The following is a 20,645-nucleotide window of genomic DNA, read 5'->3' as shown; positions in this document are numbered from 1 at the left end:
TAAAATCACAAGAGCCACCATTAATGACTTAACCATATTTGAAATAACTTCAATATTTTAAAATTTTACTAATAAATGAAAAAAGGAATCAGTTATTAGTAATTTACTCACGGCCTGCATCTAGTAGATTTAGCTTTATGATTTAAATAATATTACAATTTTTTTAAAACATGTATGCGGTGCAAGAATTCTGTCCAATGGTGACTCCGATTGTGTGTACCATACTCTCAACATATAATCATTATAACATATAGCAAATATATCGCAATATAATATAGGAATGTCCTATTGTTTGGCTTAACATAAAAATTATGTTATGTTAAATACTGTTCTCGTAATCCAGTTTGACGGGGCCGGATGTCTTTGTATTCTCCAAATATAGATCATTTCACTGAAAAAAACATCATTGTTAACTGGGAAATAATTTAAAACTATTAATAATCTACTGAACTGTCACTCACCTTTATTTTAGGACGTACAGATAAAGTCAGTTTTTGCATAAGTCTGGTAGACGATCCTGTAAAAATTATACGTTTATTACTTCCAAATAATTAGTCACTTAGAAAGACCCTAAATGCATATTTCTCATAGTAAAGTCATACTAAGTGGGCCACCTAACGATTCTAAAAACGGCTGTAATACAAATGTATCGCGTAAAAGATTCGATGTTAACCTATCAAGTTATTTTCCATTGATATCGCAAAGTATACCAACCGGTGAGAGATCCAAGAGCCTTTATCCGGGTCCTTGGCTCAAGCAGCAGCAAGTAGATGGGCACCGCAGTCAGGATCATGAGGCAGCCGACACCAGTCTCTGCGGGTGAGGCCACTGCGGGCACCGCCACCACCAGGATAGTGCAGATTATGTAAATCACTGAAAACATAACTAAATTATTACCACGATTGGGTATAGCAACAAAGAACCATGTCAAAAGGACGTGTCCTACGTAATATGCTTTACCCTATCTGCTCAATATTTAAAACACTGCACCTTTCTTCTATAAAAAACACATGTCTCACCGGGGAAGAACAGGTTGACTCTAATAGGTCGTTCCAGATCAGGTCTTGTATATCGGAGTACAGGCAAACACAGCACTGCTGCGCCTATACTCAGCTGGAAAGATAAAACAATTATTATGACAAGACTCATGAGGTTTTATGCAACTGATTTCATTCCACGGACTTATAATACAAGTAGATTTGTTGATTTACTGTCTTAGGCTCCATTCGTCTACTTTACCTCTTTTAAGTCTGATTCCTTCACTTCAATTCATTTGTATCATGAGTTAATTCTTATTTCTTATTTTAATAATTTGAACGTACCCAAGTAGCGAATCCTACGTAGTTAATAAGTGCGTATATATCGGAGACTGTGAGGTAGACTAGAGATAGTAGAGCCACGGCAAGTACGGCATGCGCCGGAGTCGCTCGCGCTGACACCATGGTGAGCGCGCTCGGCATCTGACCCTGAGCTGCGCCAGCGTAGAACAACCTGATATAAAACAGCACATTTTTTAACTGTTTTCCACATTCCACATTTGTTAATGCCCATTCTCAGGGGTGTTTCCTTTGGGCAATCGGCCTACTGACCTATCGATTCTATGAATTTAATAGACCTAATGGAAATTTACATTCTCATTGTAGCAATGAGCGGTAGGATTATCGACCCAACGGTAAACACCCATTCAGAGCAGTCGTCACTTACCAAAGTGTCTTCTAATTTAAATTAAAATTTTCATAGAATTCTATGTAAAAATGTTAACCTGGAGGATGTAAGGAGTACGCCGTTGACAGCACCGAATGTTGAAGCAGCAACGAACAATGGAATACAGAGCGCGAACCATCCGAATAATCGTTCGGCGAACGTCACCGCTACAGCTGCTGATCCCAACACCTGAAAGCAAAAATTGACATATGTAAGAAAAAAATGAACGAGAAAAGTATTTGAATGTTAACCAAAAGTGCTATGGATTTTAGCGATGCTTTAAAAGAATTACTTAATAGACAAGGGGGAAGTGTCGACAAAGATGGCAGGCTTTTGTATAACAACGCAACTGTAAATGAGTGTTACCTCAGTGGGTGAGAGGGTAGTGTAGAAGGCGACATTGGTGAACGTGTAGACGATGGTCACCAGCGCGACTGAGATGGCGATAGCTCGGGGCAGATTCTTCACCGGGTCCTTTAGCTCCTCGATGATGAAGTTCAGGTAGTTCCTATAATATTACAGAATTAGGGTAAAATTTAGCAACTATATCTAGACTTTTAATCGCAAAATCAAAGAATTGGTAACAATCACAGATGTAAAAGACCTTGCAGGAATCGTTTGTCGTGAAGAAATTTTGTATTATCTGCTTACTCCTCTATATTACGGCCATGTTATACATATATAGCAATCGGTCATAAAGATACTTTTTTTACTATGTATAGTAGCAGTGGAGCTATACTAAAGTGGAGTAATTGGAGAGTATGTGTATAGGTGCCAAAAAAACTGAAATCTAATGAGTTACCATCCGTTGTATGCGAACAGTCCGGAATAGAAAGAGAGGGCGATGGATGTGACGTCACTCGTAGTCCCTTCAAATGTGAAGTGCTCCACTTTTCCTGAAAATAAAATCACACAAAATTAATAAAACTAAAAAGGACTTATTTTAGCAATTTTCTAATTTGTGCTATTTCTTATTTTGCTTGTCAGATTTTACTCTACAATCTGGCAACACTAACTTTGCTCCCAGATTATTTGAATTTAATTTACAACGTTTACTTTGAGTATGTTTTTAACGATATTGTGTACTTGTGTTTAAATTGTTTTTTTTTACGTTAAAACGGAATATGGATGTGAAATAGTATCACGATTAGACAATAAAATGACAACCTAAAAAGGTAATACAAAAAACTAATTACTTTTTGTCAACAAAGTCTTAATTTTATCTAAACTGTCACATCAAACTGTAAAGTTACATAGTCCTAAGATTTAGTGTACACTTAGTATAAAATTCACCAATAATGAACAGCTTGAATAAAGATTGCGTCTGTAAAACGATAACATTAATTAATTCAACTTTTTATTACAATTCTTTCCGTTTAAAATTTCATTCTTTTATCCTGTCAAGTATTCAAGGAATCAGTAAGATTGCAAACACAGGTTATACCGGTCTGTTGGTACGTGAATGATTGATCGGGTCATATTGAAAGGGTCACTTTCATTCACTCGCCTTCGCTCCGGTCACGGCAAAGCGCGAGGTCGGCTGACGAAATTTAAATTTAGTCTTACTATAATTGTCGATATTTATTTTACGTTTGGGAAATAAACAATAGTATTTGTAACATTTAACAATATTCAAGTTACGGAAGCAAGAAAACTTTATAATAAAACAATTTAAGGGCCTATTATTTTTTGTAGTATAATAATAGTAAGGTAAAAATCTCAGTAATGATTAAGATTTATAAAATATGATATCGAATACAAAGAATGTTGCCTATTAAAATGTTTATTATCAATCAATCTGTATTTATTATTGCGTCATTTATTTTATCAAGATAGATCTATTCAGATCAAATTTCAATGTATTACTAATATGAAACTTAACTGTGTCTTTCAAGTTCATTAGTTGACGCAATTTCAAAATGTGTACAAAGTTTTCGTTTCACGCAGGGCCGGATTTAGGACAGCAGGGCTTTGGGCGATATTCCTAGGGCGGCCATTTTGTTACCACGACTTGCGTGGGGTAACAGAGTTACTTTAGGCTGTGTAATTCTTAGTTCTTCTGGCTTCATCTTGCTTCCTATTATATCTTACTAATATTATAAATGCGAATGTTTAGATAGATTTTTGTTTGTAGGTATCTCCACAAGCGTTTATCGGATCTCGATGAAATTTGGAACGTAGTCTGGTAAAACATATAGGCTACTAAATATGTTTTTCCAATCCTATACGGACGTATTGAAGGCGACATCTAGTATATAATGAAGGTAAATTATTCAATGTATTATAGCTCTTTAGCACATAATGAAGTAAAATAGACGATACTTTGATAGTATTGTTACAAAATTGCTGTCATCGCGTCTCTGAAAATAAACTCAATTTAAACTTCCTCGGTAATATTAGGTCTCTCGCATACGTTAATCTAATGAATATAAAGTAGCTATTACGTAGTAATCGAATATAGGTAACAATAACCTTAAATATAACACGAGTTAAGAATAAATAAGTATTATTAATCACATCATCATTTAAAAACTATAAAAATTTAAGGCTACAAATCGCAAACTTCGTTATTCGTTAAATAAAATGCATAAAATGTAAATTATTGTGCGTATTACTGACTCTACCAAAGACAGCTGTGACGTCATAATATGGCGTTGGCTGATACCTATTTGAATCGCGATGATTTTGTTTCTGTTTTCTAAAAAAGTATGAGAAAGTTTTATTAAATTTTCGATAGTTGTTAGCACGGTAACAGTGTGTAGACGGCTTTAGTGCGTCAGCGTTCCTTATGGAATGATTGCCGCAATCCGGCGCGGTCTGGTTGCATCGTATTATTTAATATTCCCGTGAAATGTTCCACAATCATGTGTCGGTCCAACTGATGTGTCCAACATACTTGCAGCATAGGATTTTGACCAATGTAGTTATCGGGAAGTGGATTTAATTTGCTATATTTGATGACAGACTTTGGGACTGGAAAAACTGAACAAAAGATTGTATTTAACATGACTCTTTAAAAATTTGTACGTTTTAAGGTCGTATTTCCCCCCAGAGAAATGTTGCAGTTGATAAGCCATAGTCAATGACGCTGTCCCAGTGCTGGTCGGTTGACTTCAGACGTATTTATTCCTAATAATATCTAGATATATTTTTATAGTACTGTGTAATCCAGTTCAAAGCTTTATAATAAATCCACTTGATGGCGGACGCACAAAGGAGTAATTTACGATGTAAATTGGTTCACGTCCTCAAGGAAACGATAGTCGCGACATCTGTGCGCGACATTTCCTTTAAGAGGTTTTATTTTCTATTTTATAGGAAAAACGACTACGAAAAAAAAAGGAATAACTAACCTAACTTATATTTCATAAAACAGATTAAATATTAAAAACTACTGTATTTAGGACTAGTTTTTTAACAGTTGATCTATACTAATATTATAAAGCGGAAGTTTGTTTGCTTAAACGCGCTAATCTCAGGAACTACTGGTCCGATTTGAAAAATTCTTTTTTTGTTGGATATTCCATTTATAGAGGAAGGCTTTAGGCTATATAACATTACGCTACGACCAATAGGAGCGAAGCGTCAGTGAGGAATGTTGCAAAAAAGGGGAAATTTTTTCACATTTGAGGACTTTCGTTGCGTGCGCTGCATAAACGGTTTAAGTTATTCAAAAAACATTTATGAAAGAATTATTCCTTTTTAATATGTCTATAGAATATACAATAGGCTATATAATATTTAGTTGGATGGATGGATATTTGAATGTATCTCTAGAACGACTTAACGGATCTCGATAAAATTTGGCATACATATAGAACATAGTCTGGAAGAACACATAGGCTGCTATTTTTTAATTCCGTGCGAACGGAGTCGCGGGCGACCGCTTGTTTACAGTAATATATCAAGAATGACCTACATAATTTCTTAGTATTAAGTCAATATTTGCCAAAATACATGAAAAATAAAAAGACAGATGTTCAAATAAAATTATTGAAGGTTATAGAAAAATATTTTATTCTCCAAGAGGTAGTCACCTTCAACTGTCAAAGTTGCGTTCAAATATTACATTTTACTAGTTAAAGGCATTTTTTTTATTTTATTATCATTTAAATAAGCGGAACAATATGTATCAGTTGTCAGGTTAACGGCCTATTTATTTAGTATTGATTATAATTTTTGTAGGTTTTTAGTTTATTTTAATTGGAGACAATTAACGAGTTACTGATATCACGTTTTTTTATACACTAATGTCTAATTTAATTAAAAATACGGAATAAAAAAATACTACTGACAGAATGGTCTATAGCTCTCAGTGTTCCCGTCGCTTTGCTCCTTTCTCTTATAAAAAAACTGTATCTTTTCAGAGGGGGACATTGCTAAGATAAAACCACTAGGGGACTAGTCGTCGAAAATGTATGTCACACAAAGGGTTGTATTACAAGATTCCAACTTTATAACTGTTGGTACAATTAGTGCGGGTTTTCTAAAATATGTGCACTATTACGAGCGAGCCAACGTTAAGTTTGGTTAGCAGTATATCCAGGGACGTATTTACAATTATGGACGCCCTGGAGCGAAATTAGTCTAACATCCCTCAAAAAGTAATACGCTGGCGCCTACAGTATTAAATACCTTTTGGTTGATATTACACGATAAGTTACCTCTACAGAGCTGGTAGATGCCGGCGGCGATAATGATGAAGAGAGCAAGCAACTTGGCGTAAGTGAACCAGTCCTGAACGCGTGTGGCTGCGCGCACTGACCAGCAGTTGACGAAGGTCAGGAGTACTGCAAATATACACATACTTAGAAGTCAAGCAATAGTTTTCTGTCTGTACTCCATATATAAAACAATTCAAACTTTATGAAGGCTCGGAACGGTTAGACAGAAATCACAAAACAATGAAATGTCGCTTTAAGCGTAAAATTCTGCGGTTACAATGCCAACTATAACACGAGATCTTGCAAATTAGCGAACTTAACTTGGACATTACGAAGTGGCTTTGCTGATCCGTCAGTGACATAAGCATGTTATATCATTGTACATAGGTATTATGTTATTGTGGTCGTGTAGTACTTACATATGCAACATGCCGCCAACAATCTGGTGGCGTCCTCTGGCGGGTCACACTCTGGGAATATCGGCTTGAGGACGTATACACTGAAGGTCAGTGCGACTATTGCCTGTCAAAGATATTCAAATATAATAATTATAGAACGGACAACAGACTTCTTATATTTATTTTTATGTATATTTTCATATAATCGTCAATCATTAGTATCTATAATACTAGTAGTGTTTTTGGTTCGTTATGGCCAGTCTATTGATTTATATTTGACAGTGGTAGAGCCCGCTTTAACATCTTCGCACGAATTTTGCCGGCTCGCCCGGTGCAATACCACGACCACACAGGAGAGGCCTCGAGTGGAAGCTATTCCGCGTACAGTCTGATGATAATTTAGCCCTCTTTCCCTTTCCACCCATTTTCTTATAAGGAAAGGATGGGAAGTGGAAGTGGACTTTCCGGATGAGAGGATGCATGGAAATGTTTTCTTTCTGTGCATCCTCTTCTCTGTCGATTAAAGGTAGGCAACGCATATGCAATTGCGTATGTCTATGGGCAACGGTCACTTCGCTATTTCAGCGATTTCAGGTGGCCGCTCGCTCGTTTGCCACCTTATGATATAAAAAAAACAATATTTATTGCGACCTAACACTAAATAAAATCTTTAAAGCTTGTCTTCAAATTCAATACGCGAATCCTCTGAGAACGACAATATCTTGATGCAATCAAATAAAAGCTTCGCTGCAATAAAAGAAATCCTTTTACTATCGATATCTAACTTTATGGAGTTCAAACATTGATTCCCGCTCTTTATTGCCATAAAATAACTGTTAGGGCACGTTTGTAAATAAGATAAATCGAGGCAGATCAATGGAAATGGTACATAAATACTAGTCAAGTCAGAGTTGCGCGGTAAATCGCGCTAGTGGATATCTGGTGTTGCCGTACCGGAAAATAAATTTTGAGCAATTATTTAACTAAATTAACCGATCTAACGATAGAAATACCAACCCTGTTCACCATAATCATAACCTGGTAATCAATATTTAATCTTTGAGATTAAATATAGAATTATTCCAATTATTTTCTATGAAATGAGTAGAAATATATTGGATCTTTCTGTAATTAACAAGGTCTTTAGATCGATATTTGTATTTAGAAATTTTTAGTTAGAATCCTTTAGCGCGAATGTCGCGCTTTCGTTAACCAGTCAAATGTCAGATTGATTAGTTAGGGGACATAAACGTTGACATTTTAATAAGGCTAATGTTGCGCCGATACACCGGCACAGTGTCGGATTTTCTTCCTAACAATAGTCAGTCTTAAATCGTAAGAATAGTAGTATTTACCTGTGAGCAGGGCCGGACTATCATACATTCTATCCAGAGCCGGATGAAGGCGGCGAAGGGCCCAAATGTCTCCATAATGTACGCGTAGTCAGCACCGCTAAGCTTTATCATTGTACCCAACTCCGCGTAGCAGTATGCACCGATCTGGTAGACAGATTTAAAAATTAAAACACTCACCTTTTTAATTATTTATTCGACGACTTATATTCAGTAGCGGTCTCCCGTGACATCTACAGCACAGAGTAAAAATATATGCTCGCGTGCACCAGCTACCTTCCTTTTTTTTTTCTCCAGAGAGGAATGCTTTATGTATACTCCGCGCCCCAGGAGGGACGCGGTAGTTATGTGGGATTCTCCTCCATAGCGGAGGCATACCCACTAAACCTCTTTATTCCTCTAACGCATCGGGATGGGGCCACGGGTACGCTTTCGCTCTCGTCCGCGACCCACCAGCTACCGTCAAAATCGGTCCACCCGTTCCGAAGATTAACCGAAAGAATCACGGCCTTAGGGACAGACATAGACAATTTTTTTTTTAAATTGGTATTTCGTTATCAGCATATTTAATTTATTATTTTGGCAACACTGATGTTTAAACCTTTTAATCCATTGATGCAAACAAAACAAAATGAGCGAAAATGTAGTGGTCAAAGCCGAAGAGAAGTATAATTTTATCTATACTAATTAAAATATATAGTCATGTGACCAGACATTACATATTGTTATTCATTTGATAAATTAATTATATTTATATAAACAGATGTTGATTAAACATATTAAAATTGACCAATCAAAACATTTATAATTATTGCATCAGTGAATAAACAGAATAATATCAAAGTTCGTAATATGTTGTCATGCTGTTCCTTTCCTTACGGTCGGCAGAATATGTACACAGTGGTAGAGCCCGCTTTAACATCTTAATACGAACTGGTCCGGCTCGCCCGGTGAAATACCACGACCACACAAAAGACAGGCGTCAAGTGGAGGCTATTCCGCGTACAGTCTGATGAGTGTGCGTCCCGGAGGCCTAATTTAGTATTCTTCCCTTCCTACCCTTTTTCTTATAAGGAATGGATAGGAAGTGGAAGTGGACTTTCCGGATGAGAGGATGCATGGAAAGGGAAAATATTTTCTTTCTGTGCATCCTCTCCTCCGTCGATTCACAACGCGGCTGTGCGAGGTAAAAAGTTACGCGAAAATCTCGTCGCCAAATCCGTCTTACGAATATGCTCTATCACAAATACCTTCCATATTTGTCTGTACCTTAATTTCAACTATAATTATTTAAATTGGATGTTTAATAGTTGAACGAAATTGTTAAAGAAGTAAACAAAGAATTAAGTAAGAAAATACCGATTTATGACAACGTAAAACAACTCTTGAAAGTTATTTCTCTTGGGACCTAATCAACTCTCGCTTGACGTCTTGACAAAGCTGGTACATATTTTATTAAACTCCAGGGAATTTATAAACACTGGCGACTCTTTGGGAAAATAAAAATAAATGACGAAAATCGTTTTTTTACTGTACAATGTAGTAGAAACATATTAAAACGATACTGGTTAAAACAATATAATATCGGTTACGTCGAATAATGAAATATTTATCATTATCGCTTTTAAAAAGATTGTATTTTAATTTATGTTAAATACCCATAGCTATTGAAAAGGAATTACGATTTATAAGGACAGTATTAACGGACTTGCTGACAGTCACGTAAACTTGACCAAAGACTATTCCAAGATGGCAGATTATGACCTTGACATTTGTTATTTTTTTAATAAAGACAAAGGTTAACTGTAACGTCATAAAATGTTGATGAAAAAAGAAAAGTATAAAACTGCGTTTCGTATTATTACGATAAAAAGGCTATAAATGAAGCATGTAATATATTTCTCGGATATGTAAGTATTTTTTTAAATTCCAATGTGACCAGTATCCTAATCCGAGACGATTTAGGTGTCATTCGATTTTTGTTCTTCGCCAAGCGTCATTCAGCCAGTGGGATTTTTTTACACGAATTTTTTAAAACAAAAACTGTCAACTCACCATACTGAAGATTCCAGAGGCAATCCAAACAAGGAGACTAGCATTCACAGATCCCGTGTGCTTTAGTACTCCAGTGGGGGACACAAAAATGCCACTTCCTATAATAGAGCCTACGATGACAGTGATGCCATTAAGGAGTGACATTTTAGCTTCCAAAGCACCGCCATCTTTTTCACCTTCGTCAGTTGGCGGTTCTATCTTCGGTGCTTCTTTATCGCATTCTTCCTCAGTTGCTTTCTTTGGAGACCTGATGAAGACATATTTATAAATTTAATAAATTATTAACATTTAAATACTTACTTTGGCAATAGTTTGATAACTCGTTTGTTTATTTGGCCATTTTTAAATCTTTCTAATATTATAAATGCAAAGTTTACATGGTTTGATGTTTGTTAGAAGGTATCTCTAGAACGGCCGCATGGATCTCATTGAAATTTGGTATAGATGTAGAATATAGTTTGGAAGAACACATAGGCTACTAATTATTTTTTTAATTCCGCGCGGACGGAATCGCGGGTGACAGCTAGGATAATCTGGAACCTGATTGATGGCTTTATTTTTTTTTAATGTCTCCCAATTACTTATTATATTGAATTCAAAAGTGAATTAAGGTATAATAAAATTATTAAAGTAGTCTATTAAACTTAGTTGTAAGTAGGGCATTGTTCCATTAAGACGACCCATTGGCTGAAGCCTGTAATAGGATTAGAGCAAGTCGACTTACAATAAATAAATATTTTACTTCATACTGGCGACAAGTAAAGTGTTTTATTTTAAAAAAAATACTAGTATTGTATTATCTGTGATATATTACCAAAGAGTAAAAAATTTACTAATGCCCTTTTTCTTTAATCCAAAATAACTCCATGTTGTAAAATTGTTTCAGTGAGCATTTTATGATATAAACTAGCTATAGCTTGCGAATCCGTTCTCCTTGAAATTAAAAATAATTAGTAGCTTAAGTGTTCCTCAAGGCTTTGTTCTTCGTCTATGCCAAATTCCAGCGAGGTCCATGCACTCGTTTTGAAGATACCTTCTAACAAACATCTATACATCCATTCAAACATTTATTTTTATTTCGCATTAATCTAGCTGTCGCCCGGTACACCATCCGTGCAGATTGAAAAAACGTATTAAGTAGCCTATGTGTTCTTCCAGAATATGTTCTATACGTGTGTTAAATGTCGTCAAAATCCTTAGAGCCGTTCCAGAGATACCTTCAAACTTCCATCCATCTACCTAAACATTCGCATTTATAATATTGGTAAGATTAGGCAGAAGTAAGATTTACAATAGAGGTGAGAAGCAGTCATTACTACTAACGCCATCTTTTGGTAATAAAATACACTTTTTCTTTTAGGTTGATGCTTTAAATTAGCCCTTGTATGAACAGGACACAGCATATTGTAGGCCCTCATTGAAGTCTGTGGGTACAATACCGGTTACCATTCAGCTTTTGAAGCTGTATAAAAGAGCTCTGGGAACTAACTACGTGCCACTTTCTCACAACCATTTAGTAATTTTACGAAAGAAAAATAAGATTTAAAATATTTTAATCTATGTTAGTACTTAAAGTTTGGTAAGATACTCTTTGGTAAAAATTAAAAAGTAAATTTCACTACTTTTGAAAACTCTAAACGAGTGTTTATTTTTAGGTTATAATAAATTTTTAGATGGATGGATGTTTGTTTGAAGGTATCTCCAGAACGGCTGAATGAATCTCGATGAAACTTGGCATACATACAGAACATAGTCTTGAAGAATACTTAGGCTACTAATTATGTTTTGTTTTAATACGCGCGGACAGATTCGCAGGCGACCGCCAGCATCAAATATACCTAAGCAGTTCATTTGTTATTCTAAAAACTTTTCAGTAAGGAAATATATTCGGCCAATGCTCTCACAATTCGTAGTACTTTCCTATTGTAAACATTTTTGAATTGAAACGCAAAAAACTTTATTCACAGTTTCTTTCAAGAAAAGAATGGCACAACAATGTTCAAAAAACTTCACGCTTCGCTTACTCTGGAGATGAGTTTCTTTTAGAAAAACTTTAGGGAAATGACGCGTCGGATACTTGGTTATTTAAAAATTGTCCCATCCATTGAAAAAACCATTGAAAAAAATCTAGTTAAAGATAACAAGGGCGTTATTAATTGATTTTGTAGGTTTTTTTAGATTTCGAAATAACTCCGGCAGTGGAGTACACACGGTTATAATAAACTAGCTGTTGCCTACGAATATGTCCGCTCGCATTAAAAAAACTTAACCAGTAGCCTATATGTTTTTCGAGGTTATGTTCTACATCGATGCCAAATTTTAGCGAAACCCATTCAGCAATTCCGGAGATTCCTTCTAACAAACATCTATCCGTCTCTCGCACGCGACTCCGCCCGCGCGAATTTAAAAAAAAAAAACTATTGGTAGCAGCGTAATCGGATCGGACCAGTAGTTCCTGAGATTAGTGCGTTTAAACAAACTCTTGCTCTTTATAATAATAGTATAGATAGATATTAGTGTTGTGTTGTGTATATTGTTAATATATATAATTCAATATCTTTGACTTAAATGAACTTGATACCTTGATCATAAATATTGCTATTTAATATTTGAAGGGACCTTCGGATAAAATTAACCAACGCTTTCTTGTCAATATTATTACAAAAATTAGCTTATATACTCTATGTAGTATGATGCCACCGTTACAGAGAGGGGTAGGCAGAGATACTAGGTTAGAATAGTACTTTGGCGCTAAACAAACATACCTATATTCTCGCGTCTTTTAATACAAACACAACAAGGATATATCGTTGTCTCTGTTTTTAATAAAGAGAATGAGAGGGACAAAATGTTTCTTTTTTAATAAGATAAAGGGAGCAAAGGAGTAGCGGGAAAATGATCTTCGCCGCATATAGTGAATAAGACTAGAGGAATTGCAGATGTGTTGTCAGCCTATTATTTACTTTTTCATACAGATATTTTTAAGAGGTATAAAAACATGGTAACATTTGAATTAAAAACATGAGGTTAGTAGGAAGCCAAGAGGAATATTTTAAACGTCATTTCATATTTGTGATTACATTATCAAAGGTCAGTTAAGTCAACAAATGTTTTGTTTATTATAATTATAATTTATTAAGATAACTTACTAACGAGTTATTCCGTTGTCGAAAATAGACGTTGTATTTTTGTAGTTAGAGTAGATAGCTAGCAGTATTAGTCTTAGGTTTGATTTCCAAGAAATAAATTGTTCTCTTCTTTCTATTTGCATGGGAGATAATTTAATTAAATTTGACATACATGGAACATAACACATAGGCTCTTTATTATTATTTTTTTAATCTGCACGGACGGAATCGCACTCGATATCTAATTATGAATAAACGTAACGAAATGTAAATATTATTTATTAATTATTACGTATAATAAATTTAATTGACCACGTAGAATTTCTTGATGCTATTCATTTTGTATTGAGTCCATTCTGTCGACGCGGAATTTCAATATGCCTTCCCTTACATCCTTGACCTAAATAAGTTCACCCCTAGGGTAGGGGGATGATTGCTCGCATTTAGCTGTCGTTAGCAATGTTCAATAAGTATTATTATTTAGTAAAATATAGACTACAAACCTCAAATTCCACGCATGTTGATTACGGGACTACACTTTTTTAATTTGTCGTTTTTGTAGTAAAGGAAATTATTTTAAAAATAATATAAGGGTACCCAATGTTATAGACAAAAGTTTTTTATCGGAAATATATAGGAATAGACAAGTATTAGCGTTAATTGTAGATTGTCTATGATTGTGGGTTTGTATTAAAATAAGATCAAAGATTTTTAAAAGTTTTGATATAATTACGTTACCTATTTGTAGACAAAATATCACATTCAACTGTAAAACCGGACGTCGTGACGATGTTAGGTCAACTAGATTAGAAATGAAAAGATTGCACACTGCCGGCCATTTTGGGATGTGAACAGTGGGCCTAGCATGAATATGTGCGACAATCTCCTTCGTACTATCATCAACTATATCGTTATAAGTATGAGATTTTTAGTGTACGATACGATGGAACTTATCACAAATATTCGTGATAGGTCCACTATTTGTTATTTCCTTTTTCATTTTAGTATAAGATGATATTTTTATTGGATGTTTATTAAAACGGCTTTATGGATACTGCACAGTGTGATTATTTATTAATTTCCTAACTACGCTTCTTAGAAGATACAAGTACTTAAAGCTACGCTTTTTATTTGACTAATATTATAAATGCGAATGTTTAGATGGATGAATGGATGTTTGTTTGAAAGTATAACCGTAACGGCTTAACGGATTTTAATGAAATTTGACATAGATGTAAAACATATCCTGGAAGAACACATAGGCTACTTATTTTTTTATTTCCGCACGGACGGTTCCGTGAGCCAAATAGATGTAGTTAGGTTATAAATATATTTAATCTGACGCAAGGAAGTTTGAGTTGCGTTAGAATGGGATAGTTATTTGCGAAACATTGTTAGTGTGTCAAGCGCATAATCGAATAAGGCCTTGTTCTAGAGTAAGGTCGCGTTTCTTTCGACCTGCTTACCCAGTCGCGAATTCCTCTCTCCGACCGAACCGGCTAATCGGTTATATACCGTTTAGTAATTGCCTAATTTCAATGATTACACTGGTTTATGATTGTCAAAAAACAGTTGTTCTTTTGTGTAGCGATTGCTTTCTGTTATGCGTATTTTAGACTTTATGTTACTAATATTATAAATGCAGAACAGCACAACGGATCTCTATAAAATTTGGCATAGATGTAGAGTTTGGAAGAACACATAGACTACTTATTATTTTTTTAATCTGCGCGGACGTTGTAACGGCAGCTAACCTATATAATTATTTTATAATGCGACAAGTTCAATTATAAAAACACTAAATTCTTAAAGGATCTATGACTTATATAAAATTCGAACTTTATGTTAAAAGAAGTCAAAATGAAATTATCGGTTTGGGTTTATTTTTTTTGTTTGATTGCCACTGTTTGCCTTGAAGAGGCATCTGCTATTACATCTGGCTTTACGAAGCAGATTTGTCTGTGCAATAAAGTCCACATCTAGGCGAAAGTAAAATCACGATATTCAAAGGTCAAAATAATTATTGTTGGTACATTGATCTATAATTAAGGTTATGTTAAATAATTAAAACAATATTTTTTGAGAACGATCCGTAAATTATTTTTATTGCTATTAAAAAACAAGAAAAACGTTTCGACCTAAATATTTTTATATTATACTTAAATAGTAAATACGTAAGTTTTGATGGATGGATGTTTGAAGGTATCTCCAAAACGGATACTGATATTAGGCAAGGATGTAGAATGTAGTATGAAATAAGGCATAGGCTACTAATTAAGTTTTTTTTTAATCCGTCTCGGACGAAATGGAGGGCGACAGCTAGTATTTAAATAATTAGTGATAATTGTCAATTATATTCGTGATAAAGTGTCTTCATTTCACTGACATCTGATTCCCGCCATGTTCTGACAACTGACAGGTTGTTGAACCGTCGATAATATTGTCCCGTTTAATTTCTTATCTATGTATATTTATATTTACATCAATACATTTTGGTTATTATCGAAATTACTTCAATGATGTGTATTTATAATTTTATTTAACAAGGAAATTCTTTGTGATGTTAATTTACGATGACTTTTGCTTTTGCGTTCGAAAATGATTCGTTGTCTTTTGTCTTTTTAAGTGAGTTTCCGCTGGAGAAAATATTTTGTTATCAATGACTTTAAAAAGAATAAAAAGGATAAAAAAATATTGGCCATAGATAAAAAAAAAGTCGTAAGCGCTTTTTTTTAAATATGAACAATACATTTTCAAACAAAGGTCATGCATTTGGTAAGTAGTTGAAAGCATTCGTTCGTACGTAAAAGGGCGGGAACTTTGACATTAGGTTTTATCAAAGAGAAAAAAGCTTTTAGTTCCTTTGTGAGTTGTTTGTACATAGCCAGTAGTAGTACATATTTTCAGATAAAATATATTTCTTTTATTTAATTTAATACAAAGAGTATTAGTTTTAAAAAGTTTTATATGCGTTATTCTCTTGCCATTGTGAAGCTAAATTATCATTGAGTAATTAAGATACATTTAATACTAGCTGTCGCCCGCGACTCCATCCGCGCGGAATTTAAAAATAAACTTAATAAGTGTCCTATGTGTTCTTCCAGACTATGTTCTACATCTATGCCAAATTTCAGCGAGATCCGTAAAGCCGTTCCGGAGATACCTTCAAACAACCCATCCATCCAAACATACGCATTTATAATATTAGTAAGATTGTGATAAAAAATGATTTTTTTAACTAGTAACATAGTTATAAGAACTATTACTAAGAATTCGTCTGCATTTTTATTTATATCTATCTATATTTTTATTCTATCTATCTATATTTTTATTATATGTCAGTTTTTCAAGATTTAAGTGACATAATATTTTCGTAGAAACGGGTATTTTTTACCAAAATACTTGTCGCCAATGAAAGTGTGATTGAAACAGTATTTTCGTTACTAGAAAGTAAAGTACTAAGTTTCAGTTTAGAAAAACTTAACTATTTTATCGTTACAATGAAACTTAGCTCGGACAGTTTTATTTCTTAACCGCAATACGAATTGATAGAAAGTTTATAAATATTTTCTTCATTTTACAGCGAAAAATTGTTTTTTTTTTTGTAGATAAGAAGATTTCTATATTACGAAACTATGCCTTTAATAAACTTTGGTATTGCAAAAACTATCAGATTCAAATAGTCTTAATCTATATATATAAAAAAATGTCGTGTTACACTATTTATAACTCAAGAACGGCTTTACCGATATGGCTGAAAATTGGTGAGGAGGTAGCTCAGAGCCAGGAGACGGACATAGGATACTATTTATTCAATTTTTTTGTCGAATTTATTTCTTGAAGAGCTGTTTTTTTATTTAACTTACTAATATTATAAATGCGAATGTTTAGAAGATGTGATGTGGATGGATGGATGGGTGTTTGAAGATATGTCTAGAACGGCTGAACGGATCTCATTAAATTTGGCACACGTATAGAACATAGTCTGAAAGAACACATAGGCTACATTAATTAAGTTAATATTATAAATGCGAATGTCTAGATTGATATTTGTTAGTATGTATCTCCAGAACGGCTGCATAAATCACGCTGAAATTTGGTATAGATGTAGAACATAACCTGGAAGAACACATAGGCTACAAATTAAGTTTCTTTTTAATTCCTTGCTGACGGATTCGCGGGCCAAAGCTAATATATAGTAAGTTCGCATTTATAATATTAGTAAGATGTAAAGTTAATACAAAGTTGCATAAGTGTATATTATATCTACGTAACTTAACCATCACTTATCTACCTAAGCTATTTGTAACCACAAATACCACGGAAATAAAGTTATACATTTCTTGTCGATGATTTATTATAGTAAATAGATGCAGTCCACGTCTCAGTCTGCGCGGAATTTAAAAATAACTTAATTAGTAGCCTATGTGTTCTTCCAGACTGTTCTACATCTATGTCAAATTTCATCGAGATCTTAGCAGCCGTGCTGGAGATACTTTCAAACAAACATCCATCCATACATCCAAACATTCGCATATTAGTAAGAAGTAAGATAATAGTAAGATGTAAATACGTGGTTCAAATATTTTTCTTGTGGTTAATTGTAAGCAGAATATAGGCAAAAACCGCAAATATCACCGCAAAGACACATATTATATTAAACTTTTAAGGGAAAATTATGATTTTTTTCCTGTTTTTCATAAGAACTGGCTGAATATATTTTCGGGAATACCAAGTAATTTTTAATTATCTGTTGCCGAAGGTTTTACACGCCCATTGTCCGTTTTAAGACGAATTTTCCAAATTCAATTGGAATATAACATCTTTAAAATGTGTTCATGGAAATTATTAGTTTTTTTTAGTTGTAAAAAAAGAGCAAAGATTTTAACATCGTTACAACGAAATATTTTACTTTAACAAATCAAATACATAAAAAAAACAACTGTCAAACAATAAGGTATTCGTACGTGGAAGGCTGGACAAGACTCCAACGAAATGCTGTCTTTCTTGTTTTAAATTTTGACTGCTTGTTTTTGTACAAGCCTTCTTGGAAAGCGTTTAATTTCGCCAACGGATGTAAAAAGGGAAAATTGAACGTACCGTTTTGGATTTTACATTGCATTTTTAAATTAAAATAATCGATCCTTATACTCGTTTTTGTATGAGCAATATCACTGTTATGTCATTAAATATTAAAGTATTTTGCGTAATCTACAAGTTTATCAAAAGGTAAAAAAAATACATAATCTGTAACTAGATGAAATTGAACGCGTTTGTTGTAGACATTTTCGTGAAGAAGTGGCGCCAAACGAGTTATTTGTGACCCTAATAGAGGGGTTGGAGGCGGGCCGATCGATGCTCCCACGTGCTCTGATGCAATCTCCACAGATTATAACATAAACATATTAAGAAAAAATTCTTAACTGCCAGTAAGAACTTATTGTTATTAAAACTTCTTTTGCATTATTGGGTTGTATTATTTGCTTTAATATAGAATTAATATTTAAATTACTATTTAAAGCGATAATTCAAGGAACAAAGTTATCTTTTATTGACCAAAGCATTATCTAATTACTTCCAGATATATTCTTAGAAATGTTTGGATTGTTTTAATCTGCATTATTAAACGAATAAAATTAAAATCATTTGGACTTCTTATAATATTTCTTTCATTAGAATGCTTATAGTATAGTAAAAATACAAGCCATCTTTACCATGTTAAATAAATCTCATTGTACAAGCCTTATTTTTAATTCATATAGTTTTAAAACAACATTGTATTCAGTTGCAATGCCAGATTACTTGACTTTAATAAATATAAATTGAATAACGATTGACATTTCTATTGCGTGTCTACAAAAATGAAGATCGGTCGTGTCTTATAAATTATTTAATAAAATCTCTGTCCAAGTTTTTAATCATAAAGAAATTTTAAGATTGAAAATAGAAATAAAAATATTAAAATGATTAAATCGTAGTCTAAAATTACATTGGTAACATTAATTTAAATACGTTGATTGGCATAAAAATGACATATAAATTATTATTAAAAAAAAATTAAGCTTTTTAACCTTTTCACCTTCAATCAATTGAATGCGTTAGTGAAATAAATATATTGGCGTGAAATTCCTTGCAATAAATTAAAACCGGCTTATAAAATATACAATTTCATTTATTAAATAACTGTATAATATGCAAATGTCAGGGGTCAAATAAAAAATATTTAAAACAAATATAATAACATACAAAAATCAATATTGGACTTACATTTCAAAATCTTTTTCGTAACTTTACTTAATCGATTTAAAAAAAAACACTTCACGAGATTCCCGCGCTTTTAGAGGCGAGCGACTTTGCCCGCCAACACGATTCGCGAGACTGCCGTGCGCCATTTGTTGGAACGAGACAGCAAAGCTCTTTGACCTTGGTGTGAAAGAGGGAAGTATACTTTCGTATTGAACGAAAACTAGGGGTTGGACGTGGGGTTGTAAGTTTTCAGCCACGCAATATTATGTAATAGTGTAAAAAAAAATTATAACCAGTAAATTATTTTTAATTTATCATCAAAATTATATTTCATTCAAGATTTTAATTGCAGTGTTAAATTAGAAGAAAAAGATACTGTTAGATAGATTATCACAAGCGTTTTGTTAAAATTTATTATTTGGTAATCGCAACATCAACTTGAAAGCAATAATTAAATTTTCCCGCATTTACAACAGCAATGAAGTATTGTTCAGCTTAGAAATGACTATTGAAAATATATTTTTGAAGCTCTGATAAGCATTTGTAAGTTCCACTTTCTGCACACTGACATGATGCATGGCAAACACCCATTGAGTTGTAATGTCTGCTTATAACTTAAAAATTATGTCATGGTTTTCGTAAAATTATTTCTTCCTTAAGCATTTCAAAACATTTTTATTCCTTTTAAATGGTCAACATCTTGTTTAAGATTACATGGTCAAATTCATTCGTCCTATACCTTCCAGGATTAAGAAATTACATGCACACGAGCAGATTTAAAATTACTAAGTCGTTGCGTCACTTCATGAAATTGATAATTCCATATGAGCTCATATATCCTAAATCGCGTGCTTAACATGTAATGCGAAATTAATGCTTTAGTTTATCTTCAGTATGCCGTTAAATTAAATACACTTAGGATTGTGGTCACCACCATGGAGCTTATTATCTAAATCTTGTATAATATCTAGAAAAAATTAACAGTTATAGATAACTAGAATGAATTGAAGGTAAAATGCTATTATTCGTTTTGTCTTCCTTTTTTGGGATTACGAATTAAAAAAAATGTGTTTTATCCTTTTGTTATTTAAAAAACGG

The 20,645-nt window shown here is 33.5% G+C and overlaps 1 protein-coding gene and 1 long non-coding RNA gene across 2 annotated transcripts; one reads left to right on the top strand and one right to left on the bottom strand.

Moving 5' to 3' along the window:
* Positions 1–170: 170 nt before the first annotated feature.
* LOC106116398 (large neutral amino acids transporter small subunit 1) lies at positions 171–19,698 on the bottom strand. Its single transcript, XM_013310225.1, has 13 exons — positions 19,569–19,698; positions 10,174–10,420; positions 8,122–8,265; positions 6,788–6,890; positions 6,369–6,494; positions 2,507–2,600; positions 2,071–2,212; positions 1,763–1,893; positions 1,323–1,491; positions 1,020–1,113; positions 715–873; positions 462–517; positions 171–391 (listed from the first exon to the last, which is right to left on the bottom strand). Coding segments are annotated over exons 1-13 (1,470 nt in total). The 5' UTR covers positions 19,571–19,698; the 3' UTR covers positions 171–388.
* On the top strand, positions 2,607–18,740 carry LOC106116399 (uncharacterized). The gene is made up of 3 exons (XR_001227820.1): positions 2,607–2,879; positions 3,839–3,968; positions 18,584–18,740. It is a non-coding gene; the product is annotated as an uncharacterized LOC106116399 (long non-coding RNA).
* Positions 19,699–20,645: the final 947 nt, after the last annotated feature.

The sequence above is a fragment of the Papilio xuthus genome, unplaced genomic scaffold, assembly GCF_000836235.2.
Source record: "Papilio xuthus unplaced genomic scaffold, Pxut_1.1 DF827756.1, whole genome shotgun sequence".
Lineage (NCBI taxonomy): Eukaryota > Metazoa > Arthropoda > Insecta > Lepidoptera > Papilionidae > Papilio > Papilio xuthus.
This window is presented reverse-complemented; position numbering and strand designations above follow the sequence as displayed.

Bases quoted from the DNA above. Each gene is read 5' to 3' on its own strand.
- LOC106116398 (XM_013310225.1), bottom strand. The intron at 6,891-8,121 runs GTAAATACTACT...TATCTTTGACAG, and splicing joins TAGTCCGGCCCTGCTCACAG to GCAATAGTCGCACTGACCTT. The intron at 1,894-2,070 runs GTAACACTCATT...TTTTGCTTTCAG, and splicing joins CTACCCTCTCACCCACTGAG to GTGTTGGGATCAGCAGCTGT.